This window comes from Callithrix jacchus, chromosome 12 (assembly GCF_049354715.1).
Source record: "Callithrix jacchus isolate 240 chromosome 12, calJac240_pri, whole genome shotgun sequence".
NCBI lineage: Eukaryota > Metazoa > Chordata > Mammalia > Primates > Cebidae > Callithrix > Callithrix jacchus.
Window position 1 is genome coordinate 103,525,785 of NC_133513.1, and position 19,078 is coordinate 103,544,862.

A 19,078-nucleotide genomic window follows, 5' to 3' on the forward strand; every position below is an offset into this window, starting at 1 on the left:
TTTAAACAGATTAATTCTAACAAATCATTTAAAACATATAATCTGTGTAATATGTTATCCTGAGCTGTATGCATGTCTGATGAGTGTATCTTACAGTATTTCGGAGGCTTTCTGGTTTTGAGAGTATTTGAAAAATTCATGCTTTGCCTTTGACTGGGCGTGGTGGCTCACGCTTGTAACCCCAGTACTTTGGGAGGCCGAGGCAGGTGGATTACTTGAGGCTAGCCATTGAAGACCAGCCTAGCCAACATGGCAAAACCCCATCTCTACTAAAAATACAAAAAATTAGCCAGGTGTGGTGGCGCACACCCATAATCCCTACTCGGGAGGCTGAGGCAGGAGAATGGCTTAAACCCGGGAGGCAGAGGCTGCAGTGAGCCAAGATCACACCTGTACTCCAGCCTGGGTGACAGAACCAGACCCTGGTTAAAAAAAAAAAATTATTTCCAATTATTCTACCATTTTAAAAATGGTTGGTTCAATTAGGAGTCCAGACAAGGTTCATACTTGATATTTACTTGATATCTCTGAAGTATAATCATTTGGTAGATAGCAGGGGTTCTTACTTAACCTTTTAGGCAGTGTGGACTCCTTTGGCTATTTGAAGCCTATGGATCCTTGCTCACAATTCCTTTTTACTTTTCTTTTCTGCAACAAAAGCTACATTCAACATAATTTTTAATGCATAAATTACAATGCTTTGGATCACAAAGGAAGTGAATTATATTGGTATGGTTATCACAATATTTAAAATCATAATTTTAATGTATTCAAAAAACAAAAATTAGTAGGTCTAATAACTACCATAAATTTGAAGTACTGATGCATGTAAACAGTATTTTGAGATCTGAAAAGTGTAGTCTAATATGAAAGTAGCTCTTTTGGTAGCAAAGTCAGGTACTAATAGTACTGTGATTCTTGTCCTGTTCATTATAGATGGAAATGTTAAATCTCATTTTGAGGTTAAAAATAAAGATGTAAATTTTTTTCCTACTCAAATTACAGATCTTCTGAATTTTATCTTTGGAATCCAGGGTTAAGAACCTCCAGTATTACATACATAACATTTTTTTCAGGGTGGTTTAAATTATTTTCAGTTCTCATGTAGTTAAAACCTGTAGGTTAGTTTTATTATAAGTCATTTTATCATTGAATCAAAATGATATACCAACTTACTACATGTTTTCTTTATAGGTGACCAGGTCAGTCATCGGGGTGCTCTCACTGGAGGTTATTATGACACAAGAAAGTCTCGACTTGAATTGCAAAAAGATGTTAGAAAAGCAGAAGAAGAACTAGGTGAGCTCGAAGCAAAGCTCAATGAAAACCTGCGCAGAAATATTGAAAATATCTTTTTGTTTTGTGCATAATGACAGATTGTGGGGAAAGAACTGTTTTGGTTGCCATATATAATCTTTTGTTTTTTCACATATATGTGAAAAATGTTTTGCATTTTATTAAGTTCAAGAGCTTATCTTTGTTTAGCTTTTGAAGACTAAGGGAAAAAATCTAAAAGCTATTTTAATGATTCTTTGCTTAAGTGTTAAGTAGCTAATACTAGCGAGTCACTTTTGGAAGAAAATAACCCTTGGAACATGAAAATAAAGGTTGTATCAGGCAAAAAAGGAGGAAACTGAGAAGGATCAGTCAGTGAATTGTACAAGAAAAACTTCGGTAATGCATTTTTTTTTCCTGTTAATTTATGTAAGCAAGAGAGTGTTTTAAGGAAGAGAGTGGGAGGCATCAGTAACGCTACATACTGCTTAGGAGTCAAATATATAAGGGCTGTCAGTTCATAATACTTGTGTGGTGGCAAAGCTATTTAGGAGGCTGAGGCAGGAAGATCACTTGAGCTTGCCAGGTGGAGGTTGCAGTGAGCTGAGATCACACCACTGTACTCCAACCTGGGTGACAGATTGAGACCCTGTCTCAAAAAAAAAAAGGTGGGGAGGAGTGAAAAATGTCTGCTAGATTTTACTGTCTTGAAGTTAATTCAGTGTAGATTTAATGGTAGTGGAGGAAATGCCTGTCATATACCCAAGTCTAATTACCCATATTTTTTTTTTCACATAAAAATGGTGCTACATGAGGAGTGGTTAGTTCAGCTCACTAATGAAAGTTGTGCATGTGCATTTTCTTAAAACCACTATGGTGCCTTGGATAAGACAAAGTACTTTATGTATGCTTCCAATTTTGCTGCACAAGTTGAAAAATAAAGAGAATAGATACAAAGTTAATGATAATGATTTAAAGCCAAGTGAAACTGGTCTTTTTTTTTTTTTTTTTTTTTTGAGACAAGAGTCTTGCTCTGTTGCCAGGCTGGAGTGCAGTGGCATGCTCTTGGCTCACTGCAACATCCGCCTCCCAGGTTCAAGCGATTCTTCTGCCTCAGCCTCCCAAAACTGGCATTTTTTAAAAAACTGCAGATTTATAACTTCTGTGCCATCACATCAGTGCAAGCACAGAAAAAGAAAAATAAGCACCTGAGCTTTGGTCTTGCAGGGGTTTGCATATCACACTTTAAAGAACTGCCTAAATTTGGCAAGATGTTAACACCAAGAGAGTATGGGGAAATACTGAGAAAAAGGAGGATGTTGGCAGCGTATACCAGCTGTCTTCCTGTATTTGATAATCTAGGTAGATTGAATTTCTTCCGTATATGGCAAGAACTACTCTTTGTACATAAGCCCTTAACATAGTGCTTTAAGCATAATAACGGTAAATATTTGCTGAATGAAAAGATATTTAAAAGTATGTACTATTGTTAGATTTAACCTACCCCCCCCTTTTTTTTTAAAGTCATTGATGCAGCGCCACCTAGCCTTTATAGTTTTCCAAGAATTTGTTTTGTATAGCTTTTAGTAAAACAGAATACATGCTATTCTAAGAGTGAAATGGTAGGGTAAAATGAAATGTGTTTAGCTTCTTTATGATTGAACACCTTTTGGGTAATATAGTTCAACATTGTTTTGGTCCACAAATTTGAGGACAAATTTATTTGGGGGTAAAGAAAAGGAAGGGATAACACCGTGTTATGTCTGAAGAGAATTTAGAATATGTGATATATTTACAACCTGGAGAGAATTTTCCTTAGCCTTGTATATGGATTAATAATGAAATTGATCAGTTGATGAACCAAATGCAACAGATTGAGACCCAGCAAAGGAAATTTAAAGCCTCTAGAGATAGCATATTATCAGAAATGAAGATGCTAAAAGAGAAAAGGCAGCAGTCAGAGAAAACCTTCATGCCTAAGGTTCGTAAGTGTATCTTTGGTTATATATCAATTGTTATATATTATATGGATCATACATTATGAGTTGTTCTTGAATTTTACATGTTTCATTTTTGTTTGGACCTGTACTTTTGGGTTTTTTTTTTTGAGACAGTCTTTCTTTGTCTCATCTGGGCTAGAGTGCAGTGGTATGATCTTGGCTTAGCAATTTTCCTGTCTCAGCCTCCTGAGAAACTGGGACTGCAAATGTTTGCCGCCACAGCTGGCTAATTTTGTATTTTTACTAGGTATGGGGATTCACCAGCTGATCTCAAACTTCTGAACTCAGGTGATCCCCTGGCTGGGCCTTTCAAAGTGTTGAGATTACAAGCGTAAGCCACTGTACCAGGGCTGGACCTGTCCTTTCGGATATCTCATCTGTTTTACCATTCTTAAATCTATAGATAACCAGAGTCTACTATTGTTGGCATGTTCAAACTTTCCACCTTCAGTGAACAAACAGGCATTTGAAGCTATGTCATATTAGTACTGTCTGATGGTCAGTTTTTGTTAGTAACCATTTTTATCTGAAGCTCTATGGAATTAGTTGAGTTTTTGATTCCATTTTGTCCAGATTGTATTAAAATTAGGAAGCAAACTTACAAGTGATAGTAAGTTACTGGTTTCATGAACTTGATAGTTTTAACAAATCTTTTATATAGTACATTATAATACTAAAATTACAAAGAGCTTCAAAAAATAAAGTACCTACAGTTGTACCATCCCAACACATTCTGACAACTTTTTGTTCTTATAATATGCCTGAAGATTTTTGTATAATCACGGAATGTGATCTGTTCCACCCTGCCCCACCCATACTATTACATCATATTTTTTCTTTTGCTAGAGTTCTAATTACCAAATTAATAGGCACCTAATATTTGAGTTGATATGACTGTGTATTTAGCTCACATCAAATATAGATTGTTTTAAAATTTTCACTGTAAGTAATACAGTGGCTAATACCTTATTAATAAATGGGTAATGTCATACAGCAACGTAGCTTACAGAGTTTGGAGGCAAGCTTGCACGCTATGGAGTCTACCAGAGAGTCACTGAAAGCAGAACTGGGAACTGATTTGCTTTCTCAACTGAGCCTGGAAGATCAGAAGAGAGTAGATGCACTGAATGATGAGATTCGTCAACTTCAGCAGGCAAGTACAGCTAAGAGGTGAAAAAAATTCATTAGTAATTGGCTACTGTGTAAAGTAACTTTCTTGCTAACTAGAGAAGTAACAAAAGAACTGAGAAAATACTGAAAGGAGGCTTGAACTTTTAATACCCATAAGAGTAAATAAGATACTGTTTTTCTAAACCATTGTAGCTAGGTTAGGATTATACAAGAAATTTTCATTTCCTTACAATTTAGTTAATTAGCATTACTTATTAGTTGTAAGTATTGCTGTTAGTAAATTTGAGCTTGTTAGCCTTGCCATACTTACCACCTTTACATATTTAATGTTTTGATTAAATATTTTAATAATGGATTTTTTTAAAACGCATAGGTGTAAACCACCAACACTGATTCTAAAAAATGAAAAGCAGGAAAAGAAACTGTTTTTGATAGCATCCCTTATAAAAAGCCAGGCATAGAAACATTAATCGATGAGAGAAAAATGAAGCATAGGGCTCTTTTGAAGAATATAAATTATTAAATTACGTTTCAGCTCATGTGAGCATGATAGAGAGGACAGCAGATGAGCAGTATTCCTGTATATGAAATGTACATGCTTATGAAGACAACTGATTTTTTTTTTCTTAATTTTAGGAAAACCGACAGTTACTAAATGAAAGAATTAAATTAGAAGGTATTATTACTCGAGTAGAGACTTATCTCAATGAGAATCTGAGAAAACGCTTGGACCAAGTAGAACAGGTGTGTCTGTGTGTGTGTGTGTGTGTGTGTGTGTTTTAAGGGCTCTTTGATGACCATAACTTATGCAGGTGGTTATATCAGAGGCTCTCATCGAAAGCGTGGGCCTTGGGGACAGAAAGCTTACAGTTTCTGTGGGCCTTGGGTTGGATTTGTAGTACTGCCCCCTAGTGTGTGATTTTGGACAAGTCACGCAGTATTTCTAAGCCTCAGTTTCTTCTTGTGTAAAATAGGCATTGTAGTACTTGTTTTATATGATTGCTATCCTGGCACATTATAAGTACTTAGTAAATGTTAGTTAAAATTTTCACAGTGGTGGTTAGATGCTTGGAAATTTTCTAGTAATTATGTCATTTTTTCTTCCCTTTAATGGATAGTATTTACAATTATATGAAGTATGTGTATTTTTTGGTTTTCTTGAAAGTTTATTCAGACAATAGCTATAGAAAATGTTGGCAGTCATAACATTTGAAACTAATGGAATTTTCATTTTTTGTTATAGGAACTTAATGAGCTGAGAGAGACAGAAGGGGGTACTGTTCTCACTGCCACAACATCAGAACTTGAAGCCATCAATAAAAGAGTGAAAGACACTATGGCACGATCAGAAGGTGAGTTTTTATGTAGTAAAATTTTATTTATTACAGAATGAAATGTTCAAATAGGCAGAAGCATGAAATAATGATTTTTTTTTTTTTGAGACGGAGTTTTGCTCTTGTTACCCAGACTGGAGTGCAATGGCGCGATCTCAGCTCACTGCAACCTCAGCCTCCTGAGTAGCTGGGATTACAGGCACGCGCCACCATGCCCAGCTAATTTTTTGTATTTTTAGTAGAGACGGGGTTTCACCATGTTGACCAGGATGGTCTCAATCTCTTGACCTCGTGATCCACCCGCCTCGGCCTCCCAAAGTGTTGGGATTACAGGCTTGAGCCACCGCGCCCAGCCTGTACTAATGATTTTTTGTTTTCCATCATTATAAACAATGTGTGAATGGAATTTAGTAAGTTGACTATAAATAGTAACTTAGTTTTACTGAAATGTTTGTGACAATTTTGAGACCATAAAGGATTCATTTTGTTGATAAAATATGAAGTACCTGACTCAAGTTGCTGTTATCACTTAGTTGCTAAGAAAATAATTTTAGTTTATAAGCATTAACATTGAATAATGAAAATTATATATTTGAGTGACTCATATAAACTCCTAATTTTGGACTGACTTAAGTGGTTCATAGATTTTCACAGAAAATTTTAAACACTGATAAAACCTAAAACCTATTTTGGTAGGTTTGACCATAAAAATCTTTACTCAAATGCTATAACATAGGGTTTAAAATAGGGCGCGGTGGCTCACGCCTGTAATCGCAGCACTTTGGGAGGCTGAGGCGGGCAGATCACAAGGTCAGGCGTTCGAGACCAGCCTGGCCAACATGGTGAAACCCCGTCTCTAAAAAAGAAAAAAATAAATAAAGGTATTAGAGCCTAATTTTGTTTTTTTTCCCATTTTAGATTTGGACAATTCCATTGATAAAACAGAAGCTGGAATTAAGGAGCTTCAAAAGAGTATGGAGCGCTGGAAAAATATGGAAAAGGAACATATGGATGCTATAAATCATGATACTAAAGAACTGGAAAAGATGACAAATCGGCAAGGCATGCTATTGAAGAAGAAAGAAGAGTGTATGAAGAAAATTCGAGAACTCGGATCACTACCCCAGGAAGCATTTGAGAAGTACCAGACACTAAGCCTCAAACAGGTTGGTTTTAAATAAGTTTTATTACAAATTGCTTGGTATGTAAATTTATTTATATTAATACATACTTTTTCTTTTTATAGTTGTTTCGAAAACTTGAGCAGTGCAACACTGAATTAAAGAAGTATAGCCATGTTAACAAAAAGGCTTTGGATCAGTTTGTAAATTTCTCTGAGCAGAAAGAAAAGTTAATAAAGCGACAAGAAGAGTTAGATAGAGGTTACAAATCAATCATGGAGCTGATGAATGTACTTGAACTTCGGAAATATGAAGCTATTCAGTTAACTTTCAAACAGGTGTGTTTCGCTTTATAGTTAAAACATGCACAGGACCAAAGCTTCAGGCCTTACTCAGTTTGTAAAGATTTTAAAGCTTTTTTCCTCATTAACAGGTCGATCTAATACATGTGAACAAATCCAGCCTACAGGTTGTTAACATACAGTAACTTGAATGTTTTACGCAGCCCTTAGAAGGATCTGGTCTGTTATTGTTAAGATTAAAAAATAATTGGTTGCTGGCCGGGAGCGGTGGCTCATGCCTATAATCCCAGCACTTTGGGAGGCCGAGGCAGGTGGATCACGAGGTCAAGAGATTGAGACCATCCTGGTCAACAAGGTGAAACCCCGTCTCTACTAAAAATACAAAAATTAGCTGGGCATGGTGGTGTGCACCTGTAGTCCCAGCTACTCGGGAGGCTGAGGCAGGAGAATTGCTTGAACCCAGGAGGTGGAGGTTGCAGTGAGCCGAGATTGTGTTATTGCACTCCAGTCTGGGTAACAACAGCGAAACTCCATCTCAAAAAAAAAAAAAAAATTGGTTGCTTTTAAATACTTAAGTTGTATGTATAATTCTACCTAAGCAAAATTTATATTTCAATCTTTTTTTTTTTTTTTTAAAGGTATCCAAGAACTTCAGTGAAGTATTCCAGAAGTTAGTACCTGGTGGCAAAGCTACCTTGGTGATGAAGAAAGGAGATGTGGAGGGCAGTCAGTCTCAAGATGAAGGAGAAGGGAGTGGTGAGAGTGAGAGGGGCTCTGGCTCACAAAGCAGTGTCCCTTCAGTTGACCAGTTTACTGGAGTTGGAATTAGGGTAAAATACCTTTACATTCCATTTTCCTCAAAACATTACCATAATAGAATTTATAGTATCTTTTGCAAATCTGATTGGTGCATTATATTTCTCAAGTTATTTTTGAGCGATGGTGATTCCAATATCCTAAAGGATATTAACTCATAATATGTTTATTCTTAAGGTGTCATTTACTGGAAAACAAGGTGAAATGAGAGAAATGCAACAGCTCTCAGGTGGACAGAAATCCTTGGTAGCCCTTGCTCTGATTTTTGCCATTCAGAAATGTGACCCTGCTCCTTTTTACTTGTTTGATGAGATTGACCAGGCTCTGGATGCTCAGCACAGAAAAGCTGTGTCAGGTACAGTTTCAGTACAGTTTCGGTTTTGTATTTCACAATAAGCTGGTAATATTTGCTGATGTATGTATGAAAAAACTCAGGCAGTTTTGAATTTTAGGAAGATTAAAGATAGTTTCTTTTTAAATTTTCAGATCTGAAAAGAGAAATTTGTTAAAGCACTATTTTCTTTTTACAGATATGATTATGGAACTTGCTGTACATGCTCAGTTTATTACAACTACTTTTAGGCCTGAACTGCTGGAGTCAGCTGACAAATTCTATGGCGTAAAGTTCAGAAACAAGGTAATTTTATTTTACATGGAGTTTAAATTTGTATTTAATCCATTACGTTCGATGAATTCTGGTTTTATGTTACTTCAGTAGTGAAAGAAAACTTAGAAAGTCGTTGCTTATCTGATGTTTTTGTATAGAAAAAACTTTTCCTTCAGGTAACTATGAAGTTTAGCAACATTTTAATAGCATTGCATTGGTTTTATTTTCATTGGCATTAACGAACAGTATCTTTCTGTTCAGTCTATTCAATGCTCCTGTAATGCACAGTCTTTAACAATTACATACGTTCATTTGTATGGATGCACAGCTCTTCATGGCTATCTTCTGAACCTTAAAATTCTTGATGAAATAGCAAAGTAATAGAAAGTGAACAAAAGGTAGCTTAGGTGTTTAGGCATGGTATTTATTTTTTTCTGAGCATTAAAATACCTATTTTTAAAAATCCATGCAGTAAACACTACTGTAAATAAAGGGTTGTTTTTATTTTTTTGAGACAGAGTCTCACACTCTGTCACCCAGGCTCGAGTGCAGTGGCACAGTCTTGGCCACTGCAGCCTCCACCCACTGGGTTTAAGCAATTCTCCTGCCTCAGCTTCCTGAGTAGCTGGTATTACAGGCACCTGCCACCATGCCTGGCTAATTATTGTGTTTTTAGAAGGCAGGGTTTCACCATCTTGGCCAGGCTGGCCTTGAACTCCTGACCTTGTGATCCAGCCACCTCAGCCTCCCAAAGTGCTGGGATTACAGGTGTGAGCCACCCTGCCTGGCCAGTAAATAAAAGTTTTATGAGTCAGTGCTTCAGAATTATTTTACTTGATATATAAAATATAGGTGATAGGCTGTATATATTATTACTCTATACATTGCCAACACTGATGTATTTAACATTTATTCCTCAGGTTAGCCATATTGATGTGATCACAGCAGAGATGGCCAAAGACTTTGTAGAAGATGATACCACACATGGTTAATTGGAAAATACTACCTACTGGTTTGGGAGATGTGTATAGTAATATGATTCTTATACCCCGGAACTGTAAATTTAAACCTAAATATTTGGCCATTATTAGTAGTTTCCAGATTTAAAGGATCATAGTCCTTTTATATTTCTGTCTTTGTATTTTATAAGATACTCTGTAATGTTTCTACCTATAGTTTAAGAATTTTATTTCCTGTACAACTTTTTGTAAAATGTCCTGCTCCTATTTTAAATCTTTTGAAACATACTAAATATTCTTTCCTAATTATTTTATCACTTATACTACCTTTTTTTAATAGCTTCAATTAAATAATCGGTTTTATGACTAATTTAGTGTTTTCTGTGGCTTTTCATTTGTCGTCGTCTCTTCCTGTGAGAACGCTAATGGGATTGGATGTAAGGCCTCGTTTTAACTTAATCACCTCTTTAAAAGGCCTGTCTCCAAATACAGTTAGTTACATTTGAGGTATTGAGGGTTAGGACTTCAACATGTGAATCTGGGAAGGAGGGAAACACAGAATCAGCCCCTACCATGGTGTATTTATCATTGATATATTACTGTCAACTAAATTCAAGATTTTATTCAGATTTTACTAGTTTTTCCACTGAGGCCCTTTCTCTTTTCTAGGATCCCACAGAGGATACTACGACAGTTTCCCTGTCACTGTTTATCATATCTTGACAATTTTGAGGAACACTCAGATGTTTTTTAGGATGTTCCTCAAATTGGGTTTGTCTGATACTTTTCTCATGTTAGACTATACCACAGAAGTGAAGTATTCTCATTACTTTATGTAATAGTACATATTAACATGCCTTATCACTGATGTTTACCTTGATCCACCTACCCAACAGATTCTTCATTGTGAAGTTACATTTATTTCCCTTTCCATACTCTCTTCTTTGAAAGCAGTTCTTTGAGTGCAGCCCTTACTGGGGGTCTCTTATGACCCTGGAAAACTACCTTAATAGGCCTCATAGCTTTTTTGTAGATTGAGATTTTCTACATAGACAATCATGTCTTCTGCAAGTAACAGGCAATTTCTTCCTTTTCAAATGTTTACCTTTCATTATGCTTGTTATCTGCAGGATAATTTGTTAAGGAGCTACTCTTCCATCATTGGAAACCAGAAATACCTAAAGAGATACTTTAAAAATAAAGAAATAGTAATGGGACTTTAAATTGAATTTTAAAATGTGTGTTTGCTTTGGGTTTTCATTTTGGCTGAATCTTTAGAGTTTAAATGGTATATTATTTATACTTTATAGCTTTGCTATAACTGATCTATAATAGACAATTTGGTATATGTTCTATTTACAACTCCATTCAAAGAGCTATGTAACTATAATACCTAATATTTCTACCATTTTTCTTACACATTTATCCAGTAATTTTTCTTAAACATCTACCTAGGAATATTCATCATGAATGCTTGGTGTCTAGTTTATGATTTGTAGATTTGGTCTGGTATGACCAACCTACAGAATTTGGTATAAGATAAATTCCATCTGAGGCTTAGTTCAATGGATGTTATAATATCATTCTAGATAGATTCGCTCTGATATGACCAACCCGTTATCCTACAGAATTTGGTGTAAGGCAGATTCTGAGACTCAGATCAAGGGATGTTACAGACATAGCATCATTCTAGAACTGATTAATACTGTTCTTAGGCATTTCCCCAAGGATACTAGTATAATGAAATGCCAGTAAATTTGTAACAAGCACCTAAATAATGAAACATGATAAAGTATTTTTAAAAGCCAATTACTAACTCTAATGAAACTGAATAGAAAAATGACCATCCTGAGCATACTTAACTCAGAAACTTAGAGGAACGACAGACATTTACCCAAGGAGTTAGCCAGTGATTTCATAAGAAAATCTAAGTAAGTGCTTCTCTAGCTGGAGAGTCCTTTCCTTGAAGTAACATTATTACTGTTACAAATGCATTACATTCACCATAGAAGTGAACATGTATTTTAAGAGATGAGGGTCTCACCCTGTTTCCCAGGCTGGAGTGCAGTGGCAGGATCACAGCTCACTATGACCTTGAACTCTTGGGCTCAGGTGATTTGCTTTGGCTTGCCAATATTAATATTTTGGTGCATTTCCTTCAAATCTCCGTAAGTTTTGTGGTTTATGTTTATTCTAGGTATATAATTTTATATCCAGAGCTTTCATTTAGTAATACAATATAAAATATTCCTGTTTTAATGCTTTGGAAACAAAATTTTAATAGCCATATACCATTTTGTCAAATAGAAGTAGCATAATTTACTTAAATATCCCACTGGAGGCTTAGATCAAAGACGAATTAAAAAACAGATTAGCTTTTTTTTTTTTTTGGAAACGCCTTCACTCTTGCTGCCAGGGCTGAATTGCAATGGCACAATCTCTACTCACAACCTCTGCCTCCTGGTTCAAGCGATTGTCCTGCCTCTCAAGTAGCTGGGATTACTACAGTCATGTGCCACCTTGCTCAGCTAATTTTGCATTTTTAGTAGAGATGGGGTTTCTTCATATTGGTCAGGCTGGTCTCAAACTCCTGACCTCAAATGATCTGCCCACGTTGACCCTCCAAAAGTGGTAGGATTACAGGTGTGGGATTAACATTTTTATATATAAAACTACTGAAATTTAGGATTATTTTTCCTAGCATAGATTCCTAGAGATCAGTGTGAATATAAGGATTTTTGTATACTTTTTATACTCTTGTGAAAAATGTAAAATATGAAATGGTTAGTATTTAGGTTAAGGGTTTGTCTATTCAAAATAAGTGAAAAAGTAATTTTAGGAAATCATGCAATTTATAGAAATAATTTTACTGTGAATAATATGGTCAATAGAAAAGTGAAGGCCGGGCGCAGTGGCTCACGCCTGTAATCTCAGCACTTTGGGAGGCCGAGGCGGGTGGATCACAAGGTCAGGAGATCGAGACCATCCTGGTCAACATGGTGAAACCCCATCGCTACTAAAAATACAGAAATTAGCTGGGCATGGTGGCGTGTGCCTGTAATTCCAGCTACTCGGGAGGCCGAGGCAGGAAAATTGCCTGAACCCAGGAGGCAGAGGTTGCGGTGAGCCGAGATCGCGCCATTACACTCCAGCCTGGGTAACAAGAGTGAAACTCCATCTCAAAAAAGAAAGAAAGAAAGAAAGAAGTCCTCCCAAAGTCAGTTTTCACTTTTTTTTTTTTTTTTTGAGACAAAGTTTCGCTCTTGTTACCCAGGCTGGAGTGCAATGGCGTGATCTCGGCTTACCGCATCCTCCCTCTCCTGGGTTCAGGCAATTCTCCTGCCTCAGCCTCCCGAGTAGCTGGAATTACAGACACGTGCCACCCTGCCCAGCTAATTTTTGTATTTTTAGTAGAGATGGGGTTTCACCATGTTGACCAGGATGGTCTCGATCTCCTGACCTCGTGATCCACCCGCCTGGATTTTTTTTTTAAAAGTAAGCCATAGCAAACTTGTCTTTGGAAATATTTGGTTAATTCTTAAAAGGTTTTTCTCTTTTAACAACTCTCTAGATAAAGGACTAGTACTTTGATTCAGCTTCTTACAAAGGAAGAATACCAGTGTTTAAAGTGAACAGTATTCACATTTCACTATCACCCAGCAAACGGTCTTACACAGGATACAGCTTCCAGATGGATGCTTCCCACATAAGTGCAGAGATTGTGTTATGTCTTAAGGATTTAAGAAATCCTTTTCTTAAAAGTTCTGCTAGATGTAGTGGCTCACACCTATCTTACCAGCATTTTTATATGCTGGAGTAGGAGGATCATTTGAGTCAGGAGTTTGACACCAGATTGGGCAGCATGTCAGACCCCATTTCTACAAAAATTAGCTGGGTGTGGTGGCTACACCTGTAGTCCCAGCTGCTTGGAAGGCTGAGGTGGAAGGGGTCACTTGAGCCTGGGAGGTTGAGGCTACAGGCTACAGTGAGCCATGATGGTGCCACTGCAATTCAGCGTGGGCAACAGAGCAAGACCGTGTCTCCAAAAAAAAAAAAAAAGAGTGTTGTATTTAAGAAACAGTATTCATTCTGTATCTTTTTACTCAGCCATATATCCTTATCCTGGAACACAAATAATCCAGGTTTGTGTATTTATGCTTAGTCTGATGTTTTAAACAGAGGGAAGTGTAAATGGAACCAGTTGCACATTAATGCAGTTACAGCCAAGTGTTGGTCTGCTACATAGAAGTTAGGAGGATTTTTCCTTCCCTACTTGGTATTTTCTTTTAAATAGAAGATAGGGCCTCACTCTGTCGTGCAGGCTGGAGTATAGTGAATCAGTCATAACTCACTGCAATCTCCAACCCCTGGGCTCAAGGGTTCCTCCCACCACACCCTCCCTCCAAAGTAGGTAGTTAGAATTATAGGTGTGTGCTAGCACACCAGCTGATTTCTGGTTTGTTTGTTTTTTTGTTTTGTTTTTAGTAGAGACAGGGGTCTCACTTTGCCCAGGCTAGTCTCAAACTAATGGCCTCAAGTGATCCTTGGCTTCCCAAAGTGTTAGAATTACAGGTGTGAGTCATTGCACCTGGCCCTTTTTTGTTTTAAAATTATATGTAATTAGGTAGAAATTACCTTCTACTTTTGTGTGTAGATTGAGCAACAGTGATAATCCTTGTTTCCTTAGTTTTATATTTTGGAAGAAACAGTTCGTCCTTTTCATTCGGGAAATGGAGTAACAGAATCTATTTGAACTGCCTATTGCCTAGAAATGTCAACAGCTTTTATTTCGGTCACATTAAGTAATTCTTGATAAAGTGGGTTAACATTTCTAGAAGAAATATTACTTTGGCAAGAGCAGATTTTGCAAAACATGTCCTCTTAAAAATGGCTTTCACTTAGGACTTCACAGGATATATTTAGATCCAGAGATAGAAAAGATTTTTTTTTTTTTTTAAATAGAGACGGGGTTTCACCATGTTGGCCAGGCTGGTTTCGAACTTGTGACCTCAGGTGATCCGCCCGACTTGGCCTCCCAAAGTGCTGGGATTACAGGCATGAGCCACCGAGCCTGGCCAAAATTTTTTAGTTTAATACTTTAATTTGAAGCCCAGATTAGTTAGGCGACCCAAATGAATAAATGAGCACGCACAGCTTAATAACCAAAAGAGCCAGAACCAAGTTTTGGCTTTCTTGTATCAGAAGTAGGACAGACTAATACATCAGCTCTTTCTTTCTCCAAGTTAACTATGAAAATGGGAGAGATGTAGTACAGTGTTGACGGATCCTCTACATGACAGAGAGAAACAGATTTCAAGGGTACAGTTCACCATCATCTCTGGTTTTCTTTGCCCTTTGCCTCCCCAGTCCTATTTTCTTTAGACTGCACCTATTTAGGTACACCCTGAGCACTTGTCTCAGTGTCCTAGGGGGACTGGATTACTCCTGGCTGCCAGTCTTCTGCATGAAAGATGCCAGCATTGCTCTATAAATCTGCCACCGTGTGGCACTCACTTTTCCCTTCCTAGAGACAGAGAGTCTCCTGGGTGTAAGAGCCCTTGTGGCAGCCAGTGATTGCACAGGGACATGAGGCATCCTGGCGGTTAGGTTTGCAAGGAGCACATGGATATATTTCCTCTCTCAAGTCCTCACATTGGTTGGTATAAGTCTAGGTTTGAATGTTTTCTCTTATGGATACTGTGTGTTTAGATCAGTGCCTGGAAAGTTGGTTATCAAACTTTAAAGTGTTCAGTAATCACAAATCCTGCTTTAGCTTTATAAATTATGCCTAAAATTATTCAGCAATTAGCAATGATGGCTATAAAGGCTGGAAACATGGAAGTACATACGGGTGAAAAGATCCACCACCATAGAAAATTGAAGGACACGGGTTTAAGGACAAATCATTTGGGACTAAGTTAACAGAGGCAATTAAAGTATAATGTACTAAAGGTCCCTGGCCCTTCTGACGCAGAGGCCTTTGCTAGGAGAGGTCTTCAAACACAGGAATCTATCGTACTAGTTAGATTAGAATTAGAAATGGTGGCTGCAAAGGTAGATAAAGCCAAGGCTTTCTTCAGTCTTGTCTGGGCTGCTACTTTTTCTTCCAGTAACCTAAATCTCCAATTACTTCACTTATTTCCCAGAGCCACTAGAGGGGGCCCTTAACACATGCCAACCCCTCCATTTTTTTGGTCTAGTTTTTCAAACTCTGGTTTCTTAGAGTTCCAGCTGCAAGGAGAGATGGTCAAGGTGTGATATTCTTGAGATTTCTCTGTTGCAAGAGTTTATGAGCTAGTGTTAACTGCTTGCAACAGTTTGGATTGCTGCTTAGGTATGCAGCAGCTGTTTAACAGGATCTTATTTACAAAATGGGTTCTCTACGGGGACAGAATAGGATAGATGTATATGTAAAAGAGTTTATTAAAGTGTATTGACTCACACTATCACAAGGTGAAGTCTCACAATAGGCCGTCTGCAAGCTGAGGCGCAAGGAAACCAGTCTGGGTCTCAAAACCTTAAAAGTAGGGAAGCCAACAGTGCAGCCTTCAGTCTGTGACTGAAGGTCCGAGAGCCCCTGGCAAACCAGTTTGTAAGCCCAAGAGTCCAAAAGCTGAAGAGCTTAGAGTCCAATGTTTGAGGACAGGAAGCATCCAGCACAGGAGAAAGACGAAGGCCAGAAGACTCAGCAAGTCTGCTCTTTCCATCTTCGGCCTGCTTTAGTCTAGCCGCACTAGCAGCTGATTAGATGGTGTCCACCAAGATTGAAGGTGGGTTTGCCTCTCCCAGTCCCCCGACTCAAATGTTAACTTCCCTTGGCAACACCCTCACAGACACACCCAGGAACAATACTTTGCACTCTTCATTCCAATCAAGTTGACATTCAATATCAACCATCATTCAGTCCTGTCTTGCAATAATAGCCCTACTTGTTTCTCCTCAGTTTCTTCCTCTGTGCTTTCTGAATCTTCATATAAATACAAAAGAGATTCTATTATAATTTTTCTCATTCGCTTTTTGTCTCTAACCTGGCATCCCTTAATTGAAACAGCTTCACCTATTATGTTCCTTTTCAGCTTACCTTTTCTAAGTCATCTCCCCAATAAGACAGTCTGAATCAGGGTCTCTTATGATCTCTCTCAGAGTGATGGGAATACTTGCTGACTTTTCTTATTAGAAATCTTTTTTTTTTTTTTTAGATGGAGTTTCACTTTGTTGCCCAGGCTGGAGTGTAAATGGCATGATCTTGGCTCACTGCAACCTCCTCCTCCCGGGTTCAAGCAATTCTCCTGCCTCAGCCTCCCAAGTAGCTGGAATTACAGGCACGGGCCACCATGACTGACTGATTTTGTATTTTTAGTAGAGATGGGGTTTCTCCAAGTTGGTCAGGCTGGTCTCGAACTCCTGACCTCAAGTAATCCGCCCACTTCGGCCTCCCAAAGTGCTGGGGTTATAGGCGTGAGCCACTGTGCCCGACTCTTATTAGAAATCTTATGAGGATCCCTGTAGCCTTGGGATTCTGTGTCTATCATATGGGACCATTAAGTGCTTTAGGATTATTCCAGAAGTCCCATTTCCCTGTGCTTAAGTGTTCATCCCTGTGGTGAGCAGGCATGTAAGAGCCCACACACAGCCCTGCTCCTGTACCTCAGCACAGGGGTCACACAACAGGCTAAATCTCATCCTCCGTGATGCGACATCTGCCTTGACACTGATGGGAATGCTGGCGTGACCACTGAGCATGGCCTTGCGATGGACAGAGCTCATCTCATTTGTGAGATTCAAGTTCTGAGAAACCTCAAAAAAAGAGAAACCACTGAAGCTGTTGTCAAAGAGGTCTTCCCAGTGACCCTTGTCTTTTGTATTTTCTTTTTCTTGTGGGCATGCTCTACGCAGGGGGTCTTTCCATCTAACCTCTGCCCTTGGCTGAGTAAATGAAAAAGGGGGGTTCATTTCAAGTAATTTTTTGTTCCCTTGGGGCAGAAGAATTAGTCTTTCAAAGATAGCTTCTTTTTGTATGTCGATGTAGGCACCTTGTGCATAATAATTACCTACTAGGTACCATCTCTCTTTTATCATCTCTCTTAAGGGCAGTGACTTTGAAGTGGGTGGTGATAACCCCAGTTTGCAGAAGAGGAACTTAGGTTCCTTGAGGGCAGAGTAACTTGTCTAACAATTTCTGTTGGAAAGCAGTGGAACTTGGAGTACTGAATTATCCTATTCCACCAACCTCTCTAGCTGCTGTTTTAAAATTCAAAATAAAGCCAGTGCCAACAATTGTAGACAGACCAGCCACGGGGAAGGGCAAAAATCACCTTTGAACCAGCTGGTTTCAAAGCTGTCTACAAATCTGGGGTGTATTCTTTCCTGCTGTCTCCATCCTCACAGCCTTGGGATGCCATGCCACAAAAGCAGAACGCTTTGTTTTAACAAGATCCTAGGTGATGGAGGCTCTTTCAGATGGTGCCTGAGGAGGAGCTGCAAATTCAAAACCAGGAGCCCCTTCTCGCAGCCTGCATGACCCATGTGCATCTCAGCAGAGGAGGTTGCCGACTGAGTGCCTTTGATTCTGCTATTCTCTAGCAGTTAACTTTCAACTCCTCTCACCTGGCCCAACCCTAGTCTCTACTCCCAGTTTTAAAAAGAAAAAGGCCAGTGGAAGATTGGAAGTGGGAGGATTGGGAAGGGCGGCACGCCGAGCACCACCTGTGCACCATCACTACCTGTGCCTGTTCCTGACCCTCCCGCTTTCCCGCAGGAGCCTGGCCCAGCCCTACTTTATCCCCCTGCTCTGAAGAGGAGGATTGTTCTGTCCCCAAGCACACACCTTTCATTTCTTTTTGTTCTCACATCTAATTAATTGTGTTTCACTTTATATTTTGCAGTGTAAGAGGGTTTTTGTTTTTTGTTTTCTGAGAGGGAGTCTTGCTCTGTCGCCCAGGCTGGAGCACAGTGGCAGTCTCGGCTCACTGCAACCTCCACCTCCTGAGTCAAGTGATTCTCCTTCTTCAGCCTCGCAAGTAGCTGAGATTACAGGCGCTTGCCACCACACCTGGCTAATTTTTGTATTTTAGTAGAGATGGGGTTTCACTACGTAGGTCAAGGTGGTCTCGAACTCCTAACCTCAGATCATCCACCCACCTCAGCCTCCCAAAGTGCTGGGATTATAGGCAGGAGCCACCACGCCCGGCCATAGAGTGTTTATTAAGGAGAAACTTGGGACATTTGAGGTAGGAAGGCATTAGTCTGTTCTTGTGCTGCCATGAAGGGAATACCTACGACTCGAAAATTTATAAAGAAAAGAGATTTAATTGACTCACAGTTCCACATGGCTGGGGAGGGCGCAGGAAACTCACAATCATGGTGAAAAACAGCTCTCCACAGGGTGACAGTAGAGAGCCTGAGCACCCAGGGAAAGTGGAAGCTCCCTATAAAACCATCAGGTCTCGTGAGAACTAACTCACTATCACGAGAACAGGATGGGGAAAAATCACCCCCATGATTCAATTATCTCCACCTGGTCCCTTCCACAA

General features: G+C 38.8%; 1 protein-coding gene across 1 annotated transcript in view; it reads left to right on the top strand.

Annotated features, from left to right (window-relative positions):
* Positions 1-9,912, top strand: part of SMC3 (structural maintenance of chromosomes 3) — a 35,372-nt gene extending 25,460 nt beyond the window's left edge. The window contains exons 19-29 of the mRNA XM_009010270.4: positions 1,195-1,347; positions 3,105-3,256; positions 4,270-4,428; positions 5,043-5,150; positions 5,650-5,758; positions 6,659-6,906; positions 6,987-7,199; positions 7,802-7,993; positions 8,157-8,334; positions 8,510-8,616; positions 9,507-9,912. Of these exons, the coding sequence (XP_009008518.1) occupies positions 1,195-1,347; positions 3,105-3,256; positions 4,270-4,428; positions 5,043-5,150; positions 5,650-5,758; positions 6,659-6,906; positions 6,987-7,199; positions 7,802-7,993; positions 8,157-8,334; positions 8,510-8,616; positions 9,507-9,578 (1,691 nt within the window). The 3' untranslated portion in view covers positions 9,579-9,912. The remainder of the gene's footprint in view (positions 1-1,194; positions 1,348-3,104; positions 3,257-4,269; positions 4,429-5,042; positions 5,151-5,649; positions 5,759-6,658; positions 6,907-6,986; positions 7,200-7,801; positions 7,994-8,156; positions 8,335-8,509; positions 8,617-9,506) is intronic.
* Positions 9,913-19,078: the final 9,166 nt, after the last annotated feature.